Below are 22,995 nucleotides of genomic sequence, written 5' to 3' on the forward strand. Positions count from 1 at the left end.
CCTTTTTATCACATTATCAGGCAGTATTTCTTGATTTAGCAAGAGGAGGGAAAACATCACAGCACTGTTCTGACATTTTTGTCTATCTCATGGTTTCTATGATTAAGACCTTTGTGACCCTTTGAGAAGTAGAAATGCGAACTCTGATGCTGTCAGAAAGTTGTCCTGGAAACCATTCGATAATTTCAGTAAGATGGTAAGAGGGATGCCATTTCCCCAGAAAATATTTATTGGATTTTATGGACTCGTGTAAAAAAAAAAAAAAAAAAAAAGAAAAGAAATTTTTTGTAATGTACCATTCTAAGATTTATTTTTCAAAGAAGAACATCACATTTCATTGGAAGTGCTATTTAGTGCTGATTTTAAAGAAAAGCATTGATTGCAATTTAAATGATCTCCGAGTTCAGTAGAGCTGCCACTTTGTGCTGTTGCACCACTCTGGGAAACTCATTTAACTCTCCTCTCTGTCACTGTATCTTGCTGTTAAACTGCCCCATCAGCTCCCAGCACCTGCAACCCATTCTCCACCCCACAGTTACACAATGGGCTCTTTTCTGGAGGGCACGTAGACAGAGGAGGGAGACCATGTGCATCATGCAGATACGTGTCCCCAACTTCTTTCAGACTCAGAAAGGCTTTTTCCTCTCTGCAGCAAAACCAAATCCACCTCCCACAGCAGTTTGTCCCATTGGTGGCAGCTGTGGCCACCTGACCCATAATAATCTGCCACGTGGATACTGGCATCCTAGAGCTTTTGCATGCTGGTCTGAGAATGCGAATAAGTGAAGCCAGTTTTCAAATAAAATGATGGCTCTGTTCTATGAGGTCTTGCATTGATATCTGCTGTACTGTGGCCCCAATGTTGCAGTATTTTTTCCTGGATGCCTCCTCCCTCACCCCCAACGCCTACCTTTCCTCAGTGCTTTGTCTGCTATGTAATGTGGCCAGGCACCCTTAGAGACAAAAAAGGTACTAGGGCAGCAGGAAATCCTTTCCATTTGTATCTGCTCCCTCACAGCAAGGCCAAAAAATGCAAGGGAAAGAAGAGATGCCCAGGAGCTTCCAAGCACACAGGCTTACTCCTCTCCTCACCTTTTCACCCACTGGTACAGAAGCTTTGTCTCCATGTCATTGCTGCACAGGCAAATGCAGTGGATAACTGGGGTCAGGAAGCAGAGTCACAAGAGGGAAAGCTGAAGAGCACCATCACCACTTGATCCAGTGAGGGCCAGTTCAAGTCATGACCAACCATTGCCCTTAACTCTGGCCCAGAGCTATGTTTCAGCCACTAGATTTTCATCACATTCATGTCACTTGCAAACTCTTTTTATTTTTCCCCTAAAACTGTCTTAACAGAAAGAAAGGAGGAAGCAAGAAGCAAGAAGAAAGGTCTGCTCTGACATCTGCATTTCTCAGACAAAGGTGTTAACTAAGTTATCTAAGATGTGGTTATCTAAGATGCTACAAGCAACCAAGATATCTCCTTAGAACAAAACTTGTGGGCTAAGTTCTTGTTGACTGTTTTGTCTGTTTGCTCAGCGCCAATTTAAGGTAAAATTATGCATGTAATTTTATAAATGCTATTTATAAGACTGAATACATATTATGCATATTTTGTAACAAAATGGATCCATTTTTACCCTTATGAAATGACAACTCCCAAACACTGAATCCCAGAGAGGCTATTTTTATGGCACTTGGTGTTACATTTGTTGCTGAGTAGCAGTTCTCTGTCTATAGCCATGGGAATAGACATCATTTTTAGCACGTCATAATTCTGGGGCTGGATTTGTTCCAGAAGAGTTCATCATAACAACAGGCTGAGCAGTGGCTATTTATGATAAATCAGCTTGTTGACTGTGGGATTTTGGAAAGCAATTGTATTTCCCTTCACATCAGAACTGTTTGGAGAGCCCCAATCCCTCCTGCTTGCTGCATCTCCCAGGCCTAGGGGCTGAGGCCTCAAGGAAACCCTCTGGTGGTAACAGTTGGAGTGGGCATCTGAGGAGTGAGGGTAGGACAAGGCTTCTCTTGCCCTGAAGGTGAGGTTTGAAGGTAGAGGAGCAAGGACGGTCAGACCAACAGATACACCTGAAAGGAACAAAACTGCCCCTGTGGCACTCCACATGCCTGAAACCATAACTGCTTTTTCCAGTTTTATGGGCTCCAAGCCCTGTTTCCCCATTCGTGTCAAACGCTGAGTCCACAGGATGGACTTCATCATTTTCAAAGGAGAAGGGCAGGTTCCCTATTGGGGGGTGTTTCAGGCTGGGTTCCCAAGATGCAGTGTCTCATAAAATCAAGGTTTATGTTTTCCTCTCCCCCCAGCAAGAAGCAGTGCTCGGAACAATCTCAGAGCTCAGGATCCCAGGAAGCAGCACTGAGGGTATCTTCGAAGGAAGAGCACTGCTCTCCACAAAGGTGTACCCCAAAGTCTTGTGCAATGCAAATGGCAACACAGCAGGAGCAGGGCCATTCTGATGTTTTCCCATGTATTACCCCATTTCAGTTACTAGTCCCAACTCCCATCCCCTCCTGAGCACTCTTGACTAAATAATACTGCAGTTCATGGGAGACATTTCAATGAAACAGCACATGATGATTTGGAAAGATGCTCCCTTGCAGAGCTGACTCATAAAGAACACTGAGAAACTCAGTGATTAAACAGCTAGAAAGATCTTTCAGCAGAAAAAAAAAAAAAGGAACATGTCCAAAATTGTCAAGCTGTATGTTGCTTTTTATTTCTGTACTTTGCTTTGGGTAAGAGTTTCATTTGTCTCATTTGTCTGAATATGATGCACGTCAGATTTCAAATCCTCTTCTCTCTTACTAGACACAACATTTAATTCTATTACTCTTGTTCTTCATCAGCTGCGTGGGAAGGTGGATGAACTCTTTGTCTTGTGGAAGAAGATGTTTCAATTGCTTCTTCAGTCTCCAGTTAGGAAAGACCTTAAATTCAACATTAGGGATACTGGAAAAAAAAGAAAAAAAAGAAAAAAAAAAAAAAAGAAAAGCCTGGACTAGCTTGGAAAGCTCTGGAAAAATACTCGAAGGAGAACAGTTGCCATGGCAATGTTTCTCCAATTTCCCTTGGGATGACAGAAATACATGTTGCAGACAGCTCTCCACCCACTGCACACCTCATACAGATCCCAGTGCTCAGGCACAGACCAAGCACAAACCCACTGAGCTTCCAGGTCCAGGCACATGCAGGGTGGTACAGCTGCTCACCAAGGGTTTCTTCCTTGGTTCTTGGCCTGCAGAGCAAGAGGGGTCATTGGGGGGCACGCAGCCTGAGGTACTCAGCTGTACTGGCTCACAGGGTCCTGGAGAGGTAGAAGGGCCACAGCAGGGGATATAAACAGGCACTGACTTGAATCCCGTGCTCAGTGTGTGGCTCTGAGTTGATCCACACACTGGAGGATCCAAGTGCTCAAAGATCCTGAAGCACCTAAATCCCAGCTGTGTCTTTCACAATGTTTCATTTCCATTTTTACCTTTAAGAAATCTCCACCTAAAATCCAGGTTCCTGAACCCAATTTTCTCATCTGGGTTCCATAAAAGGTATGTCTGAGGCTGCCCCAGGATCTAGTGCCACCAATCAGCCAGACCCAGAGCTGTATTCATTAAGAAGAGTGCAGCTCCTTCCACCTCATTCACCCACGTTTTTCCTCATGGAAACTGGGATGTGGGCAGGAACAAGAGCCAGGAAAGCTGCATGCACCCAACTCTCACCTGGGCATGGACTGAGGATGTAGAATTAGACACCATTTCCAAAACCATTTGCACTGACCCATCTTCTGCAGCAGCTCCCACAGGAGACTAGGAAAAAGGCATCTGCCGTGCCCAAAATGTGTCCTGCGCTACAGATTCAGCTGAGAGCAAAGCAGAAAGATTATGAATGAGATGACAAAACCAGCCTGCTGCTGGCATCGGCACTGAGCAGACTGGAAGCATTTCATCTATTACTGTCAGAGAAGTCACTTTTGTCACTGATCCTGCTCCAATAAATCAAGTTGCCAAGCAGTTTTATGGAGGCGTTATACATCCAAAGCCACTTAAGGTCCCGTTAAAAGAGATGCATTTCTTTTTTAGCTGAAGTGCTGTCACAGAAGAGACTCACTGTTCAGAGAGCTACTGTAAAAGAGGCATCATTGTAATTACAGCAAAGAGGGACAGTGTGAGCTAGGATCCACCATCTACTTCCCTTGTCCTATCGCTTTTGGGCAGCCTTGCAAAGCTGAAAACTTGCTACCAGAAGCACAATAGCTGCTCCTGCACCATTTGCCATGGTGATTGATGAAAATGGTGAAATAATGATGTTACTTCTACATTCACCATAAATCAACCATCCCTTCAAAGTGACTAGAGCACTGTAAACCTGCCCAGATTTATAGGGACAAACTTAACCAATTAGCTCTTTTATCAGGGCTGCCATCTTCTTAATGCAGTGCTAGATATATCCAGGTATGTATCTGCAGAAGTGTTTATTTCCAAAGCTAACAAAGCTATGATCATAGCAGACTTAAAACCTTGGTCTGCAAATGTTCACCCTGTGGCTGTCTTTATATTAACAAGTTCTTCTGTGACAGCAGAAGCTGACTAGATCAAAGCATTGGGTCTGCACATGTACATGACCTAGATGCATACACACACACATAAACACATGCACATACAGATATGCATATATGTAAGTATGTATGATTTGGAGGTTCAGGACAGATGGAGACTGCTCCGTCTTAGAGCTCTCCTGCCCCAAGTGCATGAAGCTGATGCTTTTAAACTTGGTTTTGTTGAAACATGGCCGTCCTTGTGGCTGTCCTCACTGCCATCACAGCACTGCTGCGCATTGCACAGGGCTCACCACACCGCTAGCCCCATTTATAACTGTTTGAGTGCAGGCACCAATGAAGATAAAAAGCATTGCAGCTATCAGCTCATTAGCAGCACTGCTGCTCCTTACCTGGTAGGCAGAGATAACCCCCAGCCTAACCTCAGCTGCCCTGGAGGCAACGCCAGCTGCTGCAGAGAGCCAAGGGTTGCAGGAGAGGCATGACAGGAGAGGACAGGCAGATGTATGACCCTCGCTGTGCTCACCCCATGCACCCAGATCCCATCAGGCAGCTCTCCAAGGCATAGAAGCGTCAGTGCTGCCTTTCAATTTCCCCTGCTCTGTCTTCTTGCATCCATGCTGGTCTTGGGTCAAAAATGCAGAGAGCACCTCTGACTTGGTTAAGCTGCTGGTCCCAGCAAAATGAGTTTGTTGGAGTGCCTCTGATGACAGCGGAACATCTGGCTGTCCAAACAAACACTGACCTAGTGACAGAGCCATACACAAGAGCTGGTGGCCCTGCTGCCCACTGAACAGAATGTCAGCCTGCTGGAAACCCTCGGCCCTTCTGCACACAAGGAACTCCCTGCCAAAGGATGAGTATAGTAAGCTTACACAAAATTAAATGGACAAATGCATGGGATAAAGTTTGTCTAGGTCTAAAACACCTGCAGTAGCAAAAATCACTGAGCCACATCCTACTAGTCATTCATTATGCCATATATTGCTGACAATAACTTCTGTGATTCTGTACTAGAGACTGGGGGAGTATTTAGAAATAGTATCAGCACAGAGTTGCATTTATCCTGTATTCTCTGTCAGGTTTCCTCTACTGCCCATCACTGGAAGATACATGGACCTTTGTGTAACAACACATAAAACGATTCTAGATGTGGCTGGATGTGGCTCTGGGCAGCCTGGTCTAGTGGTTGGCAACCCTGCCCATGGCAGGGGGCTTGAAACTAGATGATCATTGTGGTCTTTTTCAACCCAGGCCATTCTATGATTCTAAGATTCTGGACAGAGGGCATGTTGAAAATCACAATCATGAATATCTGCCTGAATCCCAGCCCTAGAAACACACAAGTGAACACAGAGCGTTCCTCACATGACACCCCCAGGTAACACCCCAAAAAAATCAGTAAGAGTTTGTTAGTGGCTGAAAGCCACAAAAAATCAGTTTCCGTCTCACACAGTCAGATAATGCAAGGCCACACCAAGATACCAAAAATAGCAATTTATTGAAGAAAGCACTATGATTTCTTACAGATGTGAGGTGATTAATACCCCAAACTGGCAATTTGAAGTCTTCCAAGTCAACAGCTCCCACTAAGCTCACAAAGTCAATGATCAGCAAAAACTGTAACTCACATTATTGTATTTATTTAGTTAAAATTCTAGAGAACGCACACAGAACACAGGCATCTTAGCTTGTATAGAGAAGGCCGTTTAGTTCGCATAAGCTTTTTGATACCAATAACACTGTTTATGAAACTTTATCCTGTCTGCTCAATGCTAAAGGCCAGCAGCAGAGCTGCAGAGGCAGAGCTTCCAGAACTGGTAGCTATTGGGTCAGATGTCCTTGCTTTTTGTTCAGAAAGTGTGTGCACGTTATGAAACAAAAACAAAATAGCTTCCTCTGTACCACACTGCTGAGATGTGCATCTCTGTGCATATCAGGTTTATTACTGATCTTTCCAATATCTGAGACTTCACAGCATGAATTTTGATAAATTTCAGGATTAGAATCATTGTAATATATTTGTATCATCAGTAGCCAGAAATGACTATATCCATAGATAGTCTATATGTGACTTTCAAAATCAATTCAGGAATGCATAAACAGGGCAGAACTACATCCCTCCATTCCACACCCATGCAGATAAAAATAGTTTGTGGTAAGAACAAGTCAGAAAGGCCTTTGCTTCTTAAAAAAGTCCTTCACAACTTACCACTCTTCCTGAACTCCCTTTGTTTCCCTTGATTTCCTTTTGATTTCTTTTCTCCTGTGCTGTAATAATTAACCATGGCAAACAGCTTTTTCCTTGCTTTTACTAAGTCAACTAAGTCAGTCTAGTAGTCATCTACTTTTGCAAGTCCTGACCAGCTGCTGTTGCATACAGGGAACTGAAACTCTCTTGTGAGGTCCACAGTGAAGTTCTTACATGACTCAGCAAAAGAGAAAATTAAAAAAAAAAAAAAAAAAAAGCAAACATCAGAACTTCAGGTTTTCTCCTATTACTGATTTGTTCTCAAAAAAAAAGGCATAGGTCACACAGCTCAACTGGCCAGATCCCAGGACACCATCCGAACAATTCTGTTCAGCTCCAGCAGGAAAATGTCTTTTGGAGAGCACCTGAACCCTGAGGCACTTTAGCATCAGAGGGGTGCACTTTTTAGCAGAGCAAGGAATTGTACAAGTATCCATAGTGGCACAGTGCATGTAACCATTACAGGCATCCTGCTGTCTGCCTGGAAGAGCTGACAGCTAAAATGCTGATTTGATGCTTACCAAGGAAAGACTGACAGTGTCCTAATACAAGATCCATCCTTAATATTCTATCTGAAGTTTCAGAAAGGCTGCTCAGTATCTGATGTAAACTCACGTTTTCAAGAACAACCAGGCTTTCCTCCTTTAAAGACAGCTGCTCAGAGTAGCCCTTTTGAAACTCACTTCATTTAAGAAGAGAGATCTGCACTTACAGACATCCAGTAGATGCTCATCATTCATCAAATGCACCCTCAGATGACAAGTAATAGGTACCTGCTTTTTCACAGTCTGCATTTTTCTAATTCAATTAGAATACCACATGCATTTCAACTTTGGTCCTTGTGTTGGCTAGTTTTAGAGCAGTAATAGGAAGGTGATGAAATGGTCTTGGGGTCTTACTCATCACACTGTCCAGCTGCTAGCTGAGATCAGAATACAACAAAATCTAGAATGTCCTACTTCAAACAGAAGGGACAGCGGCAAACAGAAATTTTCCTCCAAATAACTTTTTCCAGTCAGATGACAAAAATGTTGCTTTCCTGCACACTATAAGAAAACGTAAAGGATGCTTATTTTCACTGCATTGTTTTGGTAGCAATGCTGATGTCCCTCATGTCCCTTTACATTGTTTTTCCAATTGCACAGATGCTTGCAGCATCTTACTGCTGCAGCAAGCTCAAGATGATAAAAAAAAACCTGTATGCACTCTCATCATATTTCCCTGCCTGCTTCAGGTAAGACTAATAGCCTGCCAGCACTTGGACGTGACTCCTGTCAGGAACCAGTCCTGGTAATTGATTACTTCAGCTGCCTCAGCATTGAATTTTGGGAGCATGAGGAAGATAAAAGCAAGTCACTGTGAGATCATGAGAGTCTGTGATTGAGAACTTGGTCTGCAATGAAGGAGCGGGATCATCAGGAGAGTGTGCAGTGTTCTTTCTTCTAAAATGGTTAGTCCATAAAAGACCAAGGCATGGGTATGAAAGGAGAGGATAATGGCTTTCTGCCTCTGCCTAACTGTTAGTTCATTTTGAAGAGAAGACAGACAGAGTATGGGGAGCCTATCAGTGCAAGGCAGCATCACTGGGATCCAGACGCTCACTCTTTTACAAACCAGACCTCATTGCGTCTCCCATAAGGCTTCATAGGGGGGTCATAACCATTGCAGAAGTAGAAATCCTTGCGGTATGCAGCTTCACTTCCCAGAGCAGTCTTCAGTTTGGCAGCGTAGCTCACATAGTCCACCTCTTTGGCATAGCCACCAAACTGCCTGTGAAGAAATCAAAAGTGCAGAAGAGCTAAGCCGTCCTGCAAGAACATGGAAATAAAGAGAACAATGTATAGAACAATGTATTTAGGAACTCATTTTGATCCAGGTCCTGTCAGGATCCACTGGTGCAGGCACAACTCTTTGGGAACCAGCACACTTTATTTGCCACAGATCAGTAGTCTCAAAGGTTACACAGCCTGGGCAGAGTTGACAGATCCCACACAGACCCATGTGTATCAGTCACTAGAATGGGCCTGCCCTTTGAATGAGTGCCATATCAGAGGAACAGTTTCTCAGAGCACAAAGTTATCTCTAAGCCAGCTCAGACCACGATCTTTCACCAATGCTGTCAATAAACATGTTCACTGGAGTGTGAACAACCACCTCCTGGAAGCAAGATTGAGGGACGGAGGAAAAAGGGAGTCAGGGCATAGAGATACTAACATGTGATAGCCTAGAACCCAAAATGTTTTATGCTAATCTCCCACCAACAGAAACTGTTTCCACATCAGCCTACACCTTGTGGCCCTGCCTTAGGGCCAAGGTTTGAGACAAAATAGCTCATTACAGCATTAGCAGCCCACACCTGCAGCAAAGGCCAGCTGCAGTCACAGGCACAGGAGGACCCAGCAGTCTCTGACAGTTCAGTCAGCCAAAAAGGTTGAAGAGTCAGGGGTATATCCCATGGTAAAGAGCTTCTTGCTATTGTGATGCTAACTGAAGTTCAGCTTAAGTTGGCCAACATCCAAAGATGTTCTTCAAGTGATTTCAAGCAATGCAATGGCTGCTTGTACCCATGATGGACTCCGGTACTTAGGCCTCAGCTGATTCCTATAATCTGGTGGGAACCACACTAAGGGACATGCTCGATGACTAAGAATCATCGTGATCCCAGAAAATGGGGAAAACGATGGTTTTCAGAGATTATAAATGACTCAGCCCCTTCATACTTACCCTCCCCAGCTCTTCACTTCTTCTAGTGAAACAAAAAAGCCTTTCAGGGCTAACCCCTGACCCCAATGATAAAAAAAATCCGTATTCCAAATCTGTGCAGCATTAAACAAGAAATGACATAAACTATGTGCCTTCACGGTCTAGAATGATCCCCCTACCTCCTACCGCGTGCACCCCTTGTCCCGGAAGTCACCAGGCCCCTCACAGCACCCTAAAAACCTCAGCACTACAGAAGTCCTGGAAATCCCAGGATCTGTTCCTTACGTGGAATAAATGGTCATCCCTTGTCTCTCTTCAATCTTAATGCTTTCATCACTAGGACGGGGAGGACTGGCTTGAAATTGGTTCGGGATTCGCAGATAGACCTTCACTTTCTGCTGTAAGGAGCCATCTTCAGCAGGAAAAGCAGTGATGGAGACAGGAGCAGTCATGCCCATTCCAGCGCCTGAAAGAGAGGCGGAGAAATTACTCCAGAAGCCCAGGTTCTTGGGAACTCAAAGCATTAACAGAGATCAGAAAAGCTAATTTTGGTTTAGAAGGCTCCTCATTGTGATCTCTTTGCACAATCCAGCTGAGAGAGTGGGGTCCTTCGAGGTACGCAGAAGAGCTTTTATGCTTTTCCTTGCACCAAATCTCTCTTTCTTTTGCTTTCTATATGGGGATCTTGGGAGCTAAGGGTCCCCAGTAACCTCTGGATGGCTCTTCATTAATGGTCCTGTTTTTATGGCTCTCACTATATAGCTCACATCACCAAAATGATCTTTTCTGACAAATCACCTCTAATACAACCTACAGTTTTCTGATGCAGTGGCATATTTGTAACTGAAATATTATATATATGAGTATTTACAACATTATCATCTGTACTTAGTGGTTAAGCTACAGTCAATACTGGGTGACAGAAACTTTCTCCTAAACCCTTCCAAATGCTTCCAGAGATCCAACAAGTTCCAATGCCCCAAAACTCAGAGACAGTCTGGCTTTCAGGAGCACTGTCCATGTTCTCCTCTAGTCTGTACTGAGGAAACAGCACACCTCTTGTCTGTTTCTAAGATGTACATGGCACTCGAGAACATTTTTCTTCCCTTTTTTTCTTTCAACAGTAGTGAACCTACAACCTTCAGGATTAGGCACTGAAAAGGCCAAGACCAAGACATCCTTCTCATTTATTTATTTTACACTCTGATACCATACCTTTCTCCAAACCATGTTATGGAAGGTACCTTTTCCTCTACAGCAACAGTGATCATCACCTTTCTGAAACTGTAGGGCTGTAAACGCCCGTTCCTTTCCCACTCAGCTTCTATTCCCATACAGACTATATAACTCCTTCTACCACATGCTTGAGAAAGGTATGAACGTCAGAGTATATGCTTTAGATCTCTGTGCTCTTATCATCCTGTTCCGGATGATTACCGATGCACATACTTTAGTAAGCTGAGAATTAGAGGCAATCACCTGGAAGTGCCATTATAAAACACTGCAAAGCACTATTAAAAAGCAAGCTCACTGTTCATTACCCTTTCATGAATAAAAATCACCAGAGTATACAATAAAAACTCAAGGTCATAAAAGTCATCTAGTTGCCTACAAGGACAGGTTTTCTAGGTGTGATCACAGAACCAAAGCACTCCAATTACCCTGGATTTCATTAGCTACCTTTATACAGCTTGCAGGCTGTGATGAGCACGTGTGTGCCTGGCCTTGAAAACCTCACTGCACTCTACAACTTCCTGAAGGGAGGTTGTGATGAGGAGGGGTTTGGCCTCTTCTCCCAGGCAACAAACAGGACCAGAGAAAATGGCCACAAGTTGTGCCAGAGGAAGTTTAGATTAGACATAAGGAAAAACTTTTTATCTCAGAGAGTGTTCAGGCACTGGAATGGCTGCCCAGGGAGGTGGTGGAGTCACCGTTCCTGGCAGTGTTCAAGAGGCGTCCGGATGAGGAGCCGTGAGATACGGTTTAGTGCTTGTGGTAGCAGTGGGAATGGGAAGGTTGAACTAGATGATCTTGTAGGTCCTTTCCAACCTTGTGATTCTATGATCACCCCAGCGGCAAAGTAATGCAGACCTACTTAAAAAAACAATCTTTGCAATGTTATCCTCAGAGAGGAAAGAGAGAGGAGTGGACTCACAGCACGACCTGGCTGGACACCTTATCCTGTAGTTAAGTTGATTGCTCTCACTGAGGGACCATGCTCACCCTAGACCTCTAGTGATGGGGCCACATGGGCTGCCATAACACCAGCTCTATCAATGGGGCTCCCATTGAGCAGCCACTACAGCTGCCCAGCGAGCATCTCACCTTTGTCATTGCTTCCTCCAACATACTTGAGGAGCTTCAGCGCTGCTTCCTTCGAGGCTTCATCGAAGGGCTTCCCTGTCACCTCCACCACAGCAAACTGCCCACCTTCACACTCCCTCTCCTCGTAGCTGAGCTGCTCCTGAGAGAATTAGGATGTTTAGTCTGGAGGAGGCGCAGGTGAAACGTTATTGCTCCCGCTAATGACCTGAAAGGAGGTTGTGGTGAGGTGGGGGTCGGCCTCTTCTTCCAGGTAGCAGTGATAGGATGAGAGGTGATGGCCTCAAGTTACGCCAGGGGAATTTCAGGTTGGATATTAGGAAAAAGTTCAGAAAGAGTGTTTCTGCAGTGGCACAGGCTGCCCAGGGAGGTGCTGGAGTCACCATCCCTGGAGGTGTTCCAGAACCGTGTGGCACTGAAGACAAGGTCAGTGGGCATGGTGGGGGTGGCCTGGTGGTTGTACTCCGTGATCCTAGTGATCTTTTCCAACCTTAGTGATTCTGAGCTTATGTGACGGCGAAGGACGAGAAGGAGAAAAAGAAGAAGCTGCTCCCACCCTTCCGAGCCCGCGGGCAGGCACTGCCCCACACCCCGTCCCGGGCCGCTCAGCCTCCGCCGAACACCGAACACCACCCAGCTGCGCATCCGGCAGCCCCGAGCTGTGCCCCAGCGGCTGCCCGCCCCGCCGCCTACCTTCTCCCCCTTGCTCAGCACTCGGTAGGGCCACGTTTCCACCGTGCTCAGCAGCGAGTTCTTGATCATGCCCAACATGTTGCCGTCTGGCCCGGCCCGGCACGTCACTCCCCGAGAGAAGTGGGAGGGTCTGCGGGCGCTCCACCACCCGCGGCGCGCGGCACGACCGCTAGGATGCGCCCGCGGGCCACGGCAGTGACCCACAGGGTGGAGGGGTGGGGGAGGCCGGGCGGTGTGTATCGCCGTGTGGGGACGGGTGTTCGTCTGGGGGAAAGGAGGAAGCTGGGGAAGGGAAATATAGGAAAATGGACTCGCTGACAGAAGTGTGTAATGCTTAGCGTGTATCCTTAAAGAGCGGAAAATAAAACGGTAAATGTGACATTAAAGCATTTCCCTCTAGAGACCTGTGAGCAGATGAAGCAGTTTGAGCGGCTGGACGTGACCATCTGATCCAGCTTGATGTGGGCTGTCACACAGTGAGTGACAGGAGCTGCTATCAGTAGCGACAAGGCCACAGATCTGGTCACTTATTTACCATTTGTATAATTTCATTCCCCGTTATGCAAGAAGTCCAAAATCTGTAACCCATGATGCATGTTGCAACTCACTTCTGGCTGTTTGTTTCTGGGGGAAAAAAAGTGAATTTCTCTCTTTAGATGGGGAGTTTTCACAAAAATACCAGTGTGCACCTATCTGTGTAGGAATAGGTGGGCTGGGTCAGACCACATGTGTACCTTGCCCAGTCCTTTGCCCTGTGTCAGAATTTATAGGTGAACATGTATGTAGAAAGTAAAAGCATGCAGTGATTGGGTCTGGCCTTGCAGCTCCAACCATCCACGACTGAGACTTCCCTGGGCCAGAAATCCTGTCTTGCTTTCACATAGTCCCGGATGGATTTTATATAACTTCATACAACTTCTCATTGCCTGATGAGATGCTCATGTCTGAAATACAAATAGATAATGAAAGCTGACATTTGTGTTGTGTTCTTCCTCCACATAGGCCAAGGTGGGTAGTATTCAGCCTTGAGGAAAGCGCACAAAGCAGCCCCTGGAGGGAAATGTACAGCTGATGCTGCAGTGCTGCCTCGTGGCTCCGAATGCAGTACAATGAGGAAGAGGTCGATGGGGTCTTTCTCTCCTCTTATTCCCTGTTATTTGGGTAAATATATTCTGAAATCAGAGTAGTCTGCATTTCCTTAGAAATTAACATGAAAGCTTTGCCTGCAGAAATTATGATGAAGGCTTTGACTGCAGTCATCATGAAATGGCCGAGTTCAGGATCCATAGAGTATCCTTGATGTATAGCAAGCTCATTGCACTGGACTTTAGGAGACCAGACTTTGGCCTCTTTGGAGATCTATCTGCTTGCTAGAGGACTGTGGGACATAGCCCTGAAGTGAAGAGGGGCCCAAGGAAACTGGTTGATATTCAGGAATCACCTCTTCCAAGTTCAGAAGCAATGCGCCTCAACAAAGAGGAAATCAGACAAAAACACCAGGAGGCCTGCATAGATGAACAAAATGCTCCTGGCCAAACTCAAACACAGAAAGGAGACCTGCAGGCAGTGGAAGCAACAACAGGTAGCCTGTGAGGAATGCAGAGAAATTATCCAAGCAATGAGGGATCAGATTAGGAAAGCTAAAACCGTCATAGAATTAGATATTAGCAGGGACATCTAAGACAAAAAGAAAAGCTTCTGTAGGTATGTTAGTGACAAAAGGAAGATTAGGGAAAATGTGGTCACTTTCTGGAAGGAAACAGGAGACCTTGTTACTTTGGGCAGGGAGAAGGCTGAGTTACTCAGTAACTTTTTTCCTCAGTCTTCATCAACAAAAGTTCTAGCCGTGCTGCCGAAGTCACAGAGGCAAAGGTGTGGTCTGGGAGAATGAAGAGCCACCACTACTTGAGAAGATCAGGTTCAAGATAATCTAAGGAAGCTGCAATTGAACATCTGATGAGATACATCCGTGGCTCCTGAGGGAAATGGAAGTTGATGTTGCTAAGCCACTATCCATCATATTCGGGAAGCTGTGGGAAAATTAAGTTTACAACAACTGGAGAATTTATACATGGGAAATATTTACCAGACTGTTTCATGCATCTCATACGTCTCCCCCACTCCTTACTCAACTCCTTGATCCCAGCCACAACCTTCCTGTGTTACTTCTAGTCCATCTTGAAGGATGTCATATAAAACTAGATGCTCCACTTTCCCTCTTGAAGGTATTGTAGTGTCACTGAGCTACTTTCCATATGCTCGGGTACTGGGAGAACTTAAAAACCTAGTCTGCATACTAACTGTTTATAGCAAATGTGTCTGCAAAACAACAGTCTGACCAGATTACCCCACAACCATTTAGACATAATCAATTCCTTATTTTTATTCTCATAAAGTGCTTAAAAAATAGTTTATTTTTCTCTCTGGCCTTTATACCTATGTTTAAACAGATTGCAGGCATGCCATTAGCTACAGCGCTGGATGGAAATCTCTGTATTTTGCCTTTAGAGATCTTTAGAGATCTGAAAAGTAAGCCCACTCTTTCCTTTGTTCAGTTCATAACTTGATTTCTGCACCGTTTTTTTGTTTTGTTTTGTTTTGTTTTTTGTTACCAGTTTTACTACCAGGAAAGCAAAGATGAGCTGAAAGCAAAGTATACTATATACACCTGAGCTTTGGGAGTATGTAGTTCTTCTTTTTCTACAGATCTTAATTGTGCTGAAGGATATGGAAGTTGATGTTTGCATGTGGGGAAGATACTCTGTGAATAAGACATCAGCTGAGTTACCAGCCAGACATCAACTGAATTACCAGTGATTTCTGGGACTAAGCTGTTTCCAAAGCTATTTTGGAAAATCTTTGTTGACATCTACTTATACCAGTAGGTACCAAAATTGTTTTGGAGAAACATCACCTGTTTTCAAAGGGTCTTGGCAGAAGGCACTGTGATGCCGTTCACAGTGTTGGAAGTTATGGGCATATCTATTGCATGATGTTTTTGGTGCCTACCTGCAGGTAGCCAAAAGAAAGCTAATTGAAGAAGATAGGTGTTCAGCTTTGGTCCCAAGAATCTGACATAGCATCACTCCTGAAACAATACGCATAGTTCAAGGTTCTCCAACTCTGCCCACTCTCTGAACATGTGAATGGGGCATTCTTTGCATTGGTGGAGAATAGGTTAAGGCTATATTTTAAAACATGACTTTCTCTCCCCCTCCTTACCCAGCTGGAAGTGCAAAGCACTAATCTATCTTCCTGCATTCATCCGGCATTCAGCACTTTTGAAGATTGAATTCCCCAGCTGTTTCTGACAGAGTACTGTGAAAATAGGACAGAGAAATTCAGCTGAACTTTTTAAAAAAGAGCTTACCCTGGTAAGCAGAAGGAACGACAGCATAACCTAAAGGTATTCACACTGAAGTAGACCAAGTTTCTCAACTTATTTTGCATAGGGCACAAAACAACCATCGCTGAAGAACAGGTCCAGATTTGACTTACTGACCTAGGCTTGAAATAGAACAACAACATGCAGAAGTTCTGGTCTCCTCGGTAAAGTCATCTTGTATGTGCTTTAGTTTATTCTGTTTAACAGTGTCCCAATGAGAAAGGCTTAAGCAGGTGCAAAAAACAAAGGCTTTCCTTTTTTTGCTGGTAGAGAGTTAATTCCTCTGAAGTCTCCTGCGCGCAGGTAACCTTCTCCTATGCATTGGGAGTCTCCGCAGCTGAGTATTTCCACGCCTCTGGCTCTGCAGAGCGTTAATTCGGAAGGGAAGGACAGCTTTGTTGATGACATTGAGCCTTTCATTCAATTCTTCTAGCCTTTTCCGTATTGCCTGGACTTCCCTCACAAGATTCTCCACAGCTGCAGAAACAGGGCGGAGACTGCAGAGAAAGTAATACAGAAGAGTAACTCTGAGGACTATTCTTGAACGTGCAAAATAAAGTGCCAGGCCTTGTGTTTCTTGAAGAAGGGAGGGCCCTTCATGCTGAAAGAGCTGCAAGCAATTAGTTAAAAGATTCTTCCAAAACTTCAGCACTTCCAAAACCATTGTGCTGGTCTATTAACAGACCAACTTCTTCTCCCTGCACAATGGCCAAGTCCATTAGTCGATCTGTAACACAATTCATTTTTCCAGCCTGTTCTCACAGGATTGAGGTGCTGAGGACAGAGTAAATTTTATTCAGAGTAACTCTTACAGTCATGGCAATTGGGAATATTTCCCAATAAAGTGTGATCAGGTTAGTCAGTTTACTAGGGTGCCCAGAGCTGCCAGTATAACAAATACCAACAGTGGGATTCATCTCTCTACACTTGAACAACTTGAAAATTAAGGAAGATGAATCCTGGTTGAGGCAGGACAGCCAGGGGAAGTCTAAATCTTGCCTCCAGATGAAGGGAATTACCTGGAGATCTCCGGCAGCAAAGACTCTGGGTTGTTCAGCAGGATGTGTTTCATTTGCCAGAAGATGCTGTTTCCCCATTTCTCAAGTGTTTGAGTAATGCTGTTAATGCCTCCTATGTTGACTTTGTCAGCTAGGTTAGCAGCATGGCCATGGAAGGGAGAAAAAAAAGTTTGACAGAACAAGAAAATATGAGCCAATAATCTAAGTTTAATTTCCCTCCCCTTCACCTCAACAGCGAGTTGCAGTGAAATGCCAAATATTAAACATATGAAGGATCTAAATTAAAAAGCAGATAACTCTCCCTCACCACATATTTTTCTGCCTTCTGTTGCCAGAGTTTTCTGCTGTCACTGGATGCCCCAGCTGACTATTTCTAAAATCATTTTTCTCCAAAAATCTCAGCAGCTACCCAGGAATCAAGAAAGAGCACTCATGAATGAGCAGTATGTGTCCCACTCCAAGGGCAATATAGGCAAATCTTCAGCCCTGAGTTAGCAAATACCTCCCATGTTGACCCACCACATCTTACCGCCTTCTCTGTAGTCCCATTTCAGATTGTGGTCCAGAAACTCCTCCCAGGATTTACTGCATGGCAAGAGGATGAAGAAGAGGAAGAGAGGAAGAGTCACCATGATGGTGGTTCGTAGGACCTGGACTTTCCCCTGCTCTGTGGAGACAGAAAATCTTGCTAGCTGCTTTATTTCTCTCTTTCCTCTCTGTCTCTGTCTCCCATCTGTGACCCAAACACCAAATTTCTCTCTGGTAATGTATTTCTTTAAAATATTTTTTCAGGCTGCTCAGCATGGTTTCTAAAGAAGCAGAGGGACTTTTTTTCGAGGGCACAAAGCACCTTACTTTTTTTCAAGCTATAGATTGGTACGGAGATGCTTCCTCAGTGGGCAGCAGCCGGGAAAGTAGCTTCAATTTGTATGTAGCTATGCTAGGATAGCACCTAGCACTTAGCTATAAATGTTATGTGAATGTCAAGGGGTGGCCCTAGGACACAGAAATAGTTACACCCCCGCTTTACAGTTAGAGAACGCAAGGCACAAGCTAGCAAAGCAATTCATCCAGGGTTCAATATGGGCAGGAATAGGAAATTGTTCTCTTTGACCTTATTCACAACCCAGTAGCATAACTGAGACATTGCCTTGTAATGGGGGTCTCAGAGATAAAATACAAGCAAACAAACACCTAAAAAAACAAAGCCTTGTGCTGTCTCTACTTTGCCCTGGTACCTGGGGGGGTCTGTTCCTTATCTATCAAGTTCACCATCATTTCAAAGCACATGGAAGTCAAGTCTAGCCTATAGGCCCTCCTGGACGTGTCTTTCTGCAGCTTCTTGTCATGCTTATTTGTTATTCTGTCTTGAGTATGTAAGCCTTCAACGTTAAATTCCATATTTTTTTTTTTTTTTTTTATGTCACAGACAGCTGTTCCAGTAGAAACTGGCTGGAAATATCAATTACACACATACTGCACACAGCAAACAGAAAATGTGCATTGCCAACTTCATGAGTTTTAGTGATGATTTCAGTCATCTGTAGTCACAGTGATGGAAAGCTTGTGCGAGAAGCAGGCACATTCAGAAAACTCAAATTACTCCCCTGTTTGTATACATGCATCAAAAGTCTAAGATCTTGCTGCAAAATATGAGGACATCAAATTGCTTTTTTACTATCATACAACCCTCATTTTCTAACCATCTGGGAAGAATACAGCCACCTCAAAACCTATTGGGAGCTGTACCAAATAAAGCAGAACATAAATAAATCCCTTTACTTTGCGCTGTTCTTACATTTAATCACTTGTGTATCTTAATTGAAACTGCATTTATTTTTCCATATATTCAAATGCAGTAGTATGAATATAGCCATACTGATGGAAAACGTCTTGCTATTCTAAAAATATTACTTTCCACCTGTCAGGATGTACTTTGCATTCAGTATTCTTCTTCTAATTGCAGTGTTCATTTAAAGGAAAAAAAATAAATTGCCTTCTTCCTATCTCACATATACACACACCTCTTCTTCCTCCCCCAGCTCACCCAGAGTGAGATGCCAGAATGCAGATCTCTGAGAAAGTTTGATGATGTCTCTGAGGCACATGAAGAAGCAGTCTCTATGGATGTTCTTGAAACTATCTGCACTGACACCTCAACCCCTCTGCCTCTCCAGTCTTCCAGATAAATACTCAAGCCTTTGGACTTTTTTTTTTCTTTTTCTTTTGATGACTATGTGCTGCACATCCCTTTTTAATCTTCCCTGATGGGAAGGGACTTACTAGACAACAATATCTCTAATTGCAAACGATTTTAAAATGCTGCCAACATCAAGGAGACAGTGTGGCCTTCCAGCTCATTTTAAGACATCCTGAAGAGTCTGGCCATTCCTTACCCTTTCCACATACCACCTGTTTCAATACCCTAGGGCTAGAATACTTTGATCATTCTGTATTTAATAAAAGCAGGATTGTAATGAGTTCCACGCGTATCTAGTACTGAAAGTCCAGCTGACTTGACCTCGAACTTTTCAAAGCATCAAGCATCCAAATGGATCACAAGACCAACATGCTCTGTTCGCAGAGTCCCTCAGGGACCAGTTTATTTGTAGCTTTGTTACCACATTTCTGAGCGCCTGCTTTAATTTGATATCAGGATAAACATCAGGTTGTAATCATTTTGAAACAGGTTTCCATATCTCAGATACTTACACAGAAATCAAGCTGTCTTCTCTCTCTTAGGTGGAACTGTAGAAGGCAGTTGGATATTTGCTAGGAAGGTTTCTAGCAGAAAAAGTCTGCAGGGTCATCTGTAATAGGAACCAGATGCCAAGCCTAAGTATGTCTTCAAAACTGTCACAGCATTGCACTGGAAAATACTGACAGGGTAGAAAGCAGATTCACAAACACTCGCACATTTTTGGATGAAAGCTCTTTTCAAAATCTAGAGAATAACAATGAGGTAGTAGTCTTGTTACTGCTACTACTAATTACAATAGTATGGCATGTTCTCTGACAGAAAATTACATCATATTCTGTCCTTGGAGCAGGGTAAGCATGGTGATTCACTGTCTTCATGTGAAAGCAATGAGAGACACTCATCTCATTATCACACAATATTCTTTTCTTCTTTTCATCTCTCAATTCCTCACTCCAACATGATAGAAAAGCTCCACAAGCCAAATACCCTGAGCACAGCCAGGATAGCTGTTGTGCTATCCAAGCCTGAATCCCTGTCTCAGAGCAAAGGAGAACTGCCAGAATCTGAGCACCCATCCCTGTGCCCCAGTGTCACTCACCCCTTCTGTCTCTGGCTGCTATACTCCATTTCCAGTAAGCACACAGCAGGGAACAATGACAGAGCACTGAGATTTCATTGGTAGCCACCCCAGATTTCAGCACACAGGGGAAAGCAGGCAATGGCTTGAGTTCCCTACTGCCCATGGGCTGTGCTGGCTGCCAGGATGTTGGGGAATCATCCAGGTTATGCTCTCCTGGTACCAAACACAGCTTCCTTTTGGAGTGCGTTCTATCCCTGCCTCAGACATGTGAGATGTTGCAGAGTGGTTCAGAGCTCACCTGCCATTGTGCAGCAAGGAGGATTGAAACCTTTGCCTTGCACTTCTAGATGCTCTGAACATACTCTCTCCTGATGCCATATGTGAGCATCCATTGTGTTAGATAAGCACATGCTTGCTTTGAGGTGAGGGCTTTGTTGGTTAGAGCTAGCAGTCACTGTGGTGATACATAAAATGAAGGAATTTTTGCTGTAATATTGGGCTGCCAGTGAATTAGCTTTGTGGTTTGCATTTGAGACCTGTTCTACTCTCATAATTTTCCCAAGTTCCTTTCAAGCTATTTTCAAACTAAAGCTGAAGAGTGATACTGGATTTGGGGGTATTTGCAGAGAAATAAAATATACTTCTAAATGAATCAGGGAGTTTGTTCTCAGGTAAGTCATAAATGCATAAAATATAACTTCTATCCCCAATAATAGTAATGGACATTTAAACAACAAAGTAAGTATAAGACTCTCAATTTTGTAAAGAATCTCAAGATACAATAAGGATGTTTTGGAGTCTACTAGAATTTTTCTGTCTTTATTTCCATATAAAATACTTTAAGGGTATTTTAAGGTTATGTTACTTACACACGCAGCACTGAAATTTTCTGTTTTATGTATAAAATCAAGGAAGTTTTAGGTGCTATAAACGAAACAGTTACGCATAAAAAAACATTTAGTAGCTGCACACAGTATCTCAGTTAATGCCAGTTCTGCTGGAGCTCCCAGGCTAGGATTCTGAAAAGACTTTGAGCTTTGTAGAGGAGAGAGCTGCCAAGTCTGTAAGCTCAGAACAAAGAAGGCGCAAGCCCTCCCTATGAAGCAGGTGGCATTTGTTAGCTCTCCAAGCAAAAGAATGGGGTAATATCAACATTAGCATATGGCTGCGGTGTTATGTAATGGTGGAAACAGCAAGGAAAATGCCAAAAGCAATTTAGAAATCGGAGCCAACAATGTTAACCCAGCTGCTCTGATACATCTGGAATATCACCTGTTACAAAAGCCCTTATGAAGAATCCCTCAGTTTAGATGCATGTGAGTTAAATGCTGTACATTGGTACACATTCAGATGCCTCTTTGGGTTACTCAGCCATAACAATACCTTTATGTTTTCAAGTTTGACAATAAATTTGACTTAACACCAGAGTAACAGTCGTGCTTTTGCATATAATTAAGAGTTACACTGCTCATTTTCTACCTGGATGTTCCATGAGATCAGAGCACCCAAATCCAGGTCCAGAACACATATCCACTGTAAATCATGATATCGGTCAAGTACATTTTGAGGAGATAATATGCATTTTCTTCCTCTTCTCCAAGTGTACCTGCCTTTTCAGGATGTGTCTCATCTCCATCTTCCACGTAGAGCTCCCTCCTAAGAAATTCCCTCTCTCTCCCTGGATAGGCAAATACAGTTCTGGCACCCTTCATGTCTGTCTGTCTGTCTGTCTGTCTGCCTCAAAGGATCTGCTCACTCTTTCTCCCACCTCTGTTCTCTGGAAATGTAGGTAGCAATCTTCCAACCTCCAAGTCTACACCACTGTGCACACATTCTCTCCTCTCCTGAGTTCGTCAACCCAACAAGCTCTTTCCTATGCACATAGAGTCATCTCCTCCTCAGGAAGAAAGCAAGCACTCCTGGAAAAGAAGGCAGAGAAGGGCATACAGGCATTACCTGCAGTCTTGAGGACAGTCCTTCTGGGAGGAGACTTCCAAATCTCTGCCTGCCTGCCTGCCTGCTCCTCTTCTCCTTACCACCCCCTCTGCATTTCAGCTTCCACTGAATGACGTGTCCCTCGTCATTTCCCTGCTCTTTGCGTTCCCACAGCTTTTTTTGTGGAGCCTGCTCCAGCTGCACCTCTCCTGCCCCTCCCTCCCACTCCTGCAGGCTGGCCGTCCCCCCACGCATGGTAGCCTCGAGGGAAGGGAAGGAGCGTGGAGCCTCTTTGAAAGCAGCCCTGCCCATGAGGATACCCCTATCTCTCTTTGCTGCTGGTTCTTATAGGCAGTGCTCAGCCCCTCCAGCACAGCTATCCGCCTTCTCCTAATCACACTTTCCACTATGCGCTGTTCTTCTCTGGCTGCTTGAACCCTCCAGCCATCCAGCCACGAATTAGTTCACCATGTTGTTCCTGCCTCTTAGCAAGCATGCCAATTAATTCCCTGCTGATTAGTTCACTCCCAATGTGCTCTGCCAAATCTATTTCTGGTGGAATAAACAAGGAGGGATGAATCGACAGCAGGGTTATTCTTTTTTTCCCTGTTCCTCCTCCTCCAGGTCTGTGTCTGCCAAGGCTAACAGGCTCAGGTCTGGTCAGCGCTAGACAAAGTGATTCCCAAAGAAATGCAAGGTATTAAAAGGATGATTTTTGTGAAGCAGGAGGTGAGGCCTCGGATCTGATCTCATCTGTGTCACACTGACATTTTTTCAATGATATGAGGATGTGCAGCCGCTGCGGCCCTGAGCAACACAGTTCCTGCACATC

The 22,995-nt window shown here is 44.2% G+C and overlaps 1 protein-coding gene and 1 long non-coding RNA gene across 3 annotated transcripts; both read right to left on the bottom strand.

Moving 5' to 3' along the window:
- Positions 1 to 6,056: 6,056 nt before the first annotated feature.
- Positions 6,057 to 12,686, bottom strand: HEBP1 (heme binding protein 1). The gene is made up of 4 exons (XM_042816267.1): positions 12,544 to 12,686; positions 11,854 to 11,992; positions 9,814 to 9,994; positions 6,057 to 8,595 (listed from the first exon to the last, which is right to left on the bottom strand). The coding sequence occupies exons 1-4, from the start codon at positions 12,619 to 12,621 to the stop codon at positions 8,424 to 8,426; spliced, it is 570 nt and encodes a 189-aa protein (XP_042672201.1). The 5' UTR covers positions 12,622 to 12,686; the 3' UTR covers positions 6,057 to 8,423.
- Positions 12,687 to 14,912: 2,226 nt separating this feature from the next.
- Positions 14,913 to 22,293, bottom strand: LOC122158920. Of its 2 annotated transcripts, none has more exons than XR_006168347.1 (5): positions 22,185 to 22,293; positions 19,660 to 19,757; positions 17,477 to 17,614; positions 16,948 to 17,077; positions 14,913 to 16,425 (listed from the first exon to the last, which is right to left on the bottom strand). It is a non-coding gene; the product is annotated as an uncharacterized LOC122158920 (long non-coding RNA). The 2 variants fall into 2 exon arrangements; XR_006168345.1 differs by having other exon boundaries at positions 19,660 to 19,826.
- Positions 22,294 to 22,995: the final 702 nt, after the last annotated feature.

Source organism: Centrocercus urophasianus, unplaced genomic scaffold, assembly GCF_019232065.1.
Source record: "Centrocercus urophasianus isolate 14NV4802_14NV808 unplaced genomic scaffold, USGS_Curo_1.0 seq_15, whole genome shotgun sequence".
In the NCBI taxonomy this organism is placed as follows: Eukaryota; Metazoa; Chordata; class Aves; order Galliformes; family Phasianidae; genus Centrocercus; species Centrocercus urophasianus.

What these genes read in the sequence shown, in the direction of transcription:
- HEBP1 (XM_042816267.1), bottom strand. Translation starts at nt 12,621, where the DNA reads ATGTTGGGCATGATCAAGAACTCGCTGCTGAGCACGGTGGAAACGTGG. An exon ending in TGCTGAGCAAGGGGGAGAAG is followed by an intron (nt 11,993 to 12,543) that starts GTAGGCGGCGGG and finishes TAATTCTCTCAG; the next exon opens with GAGCAGCTCAGCTACGAGGA. An exon ending in GGGATGACCATTTATTCCAC is followed by an intron (nt 8,596 to 9,813) that starts GTAAGGAACAGA and finishes ATTTCTTCACAG; the next exon opens with GCAGTTTGGTGGCTATGCCA.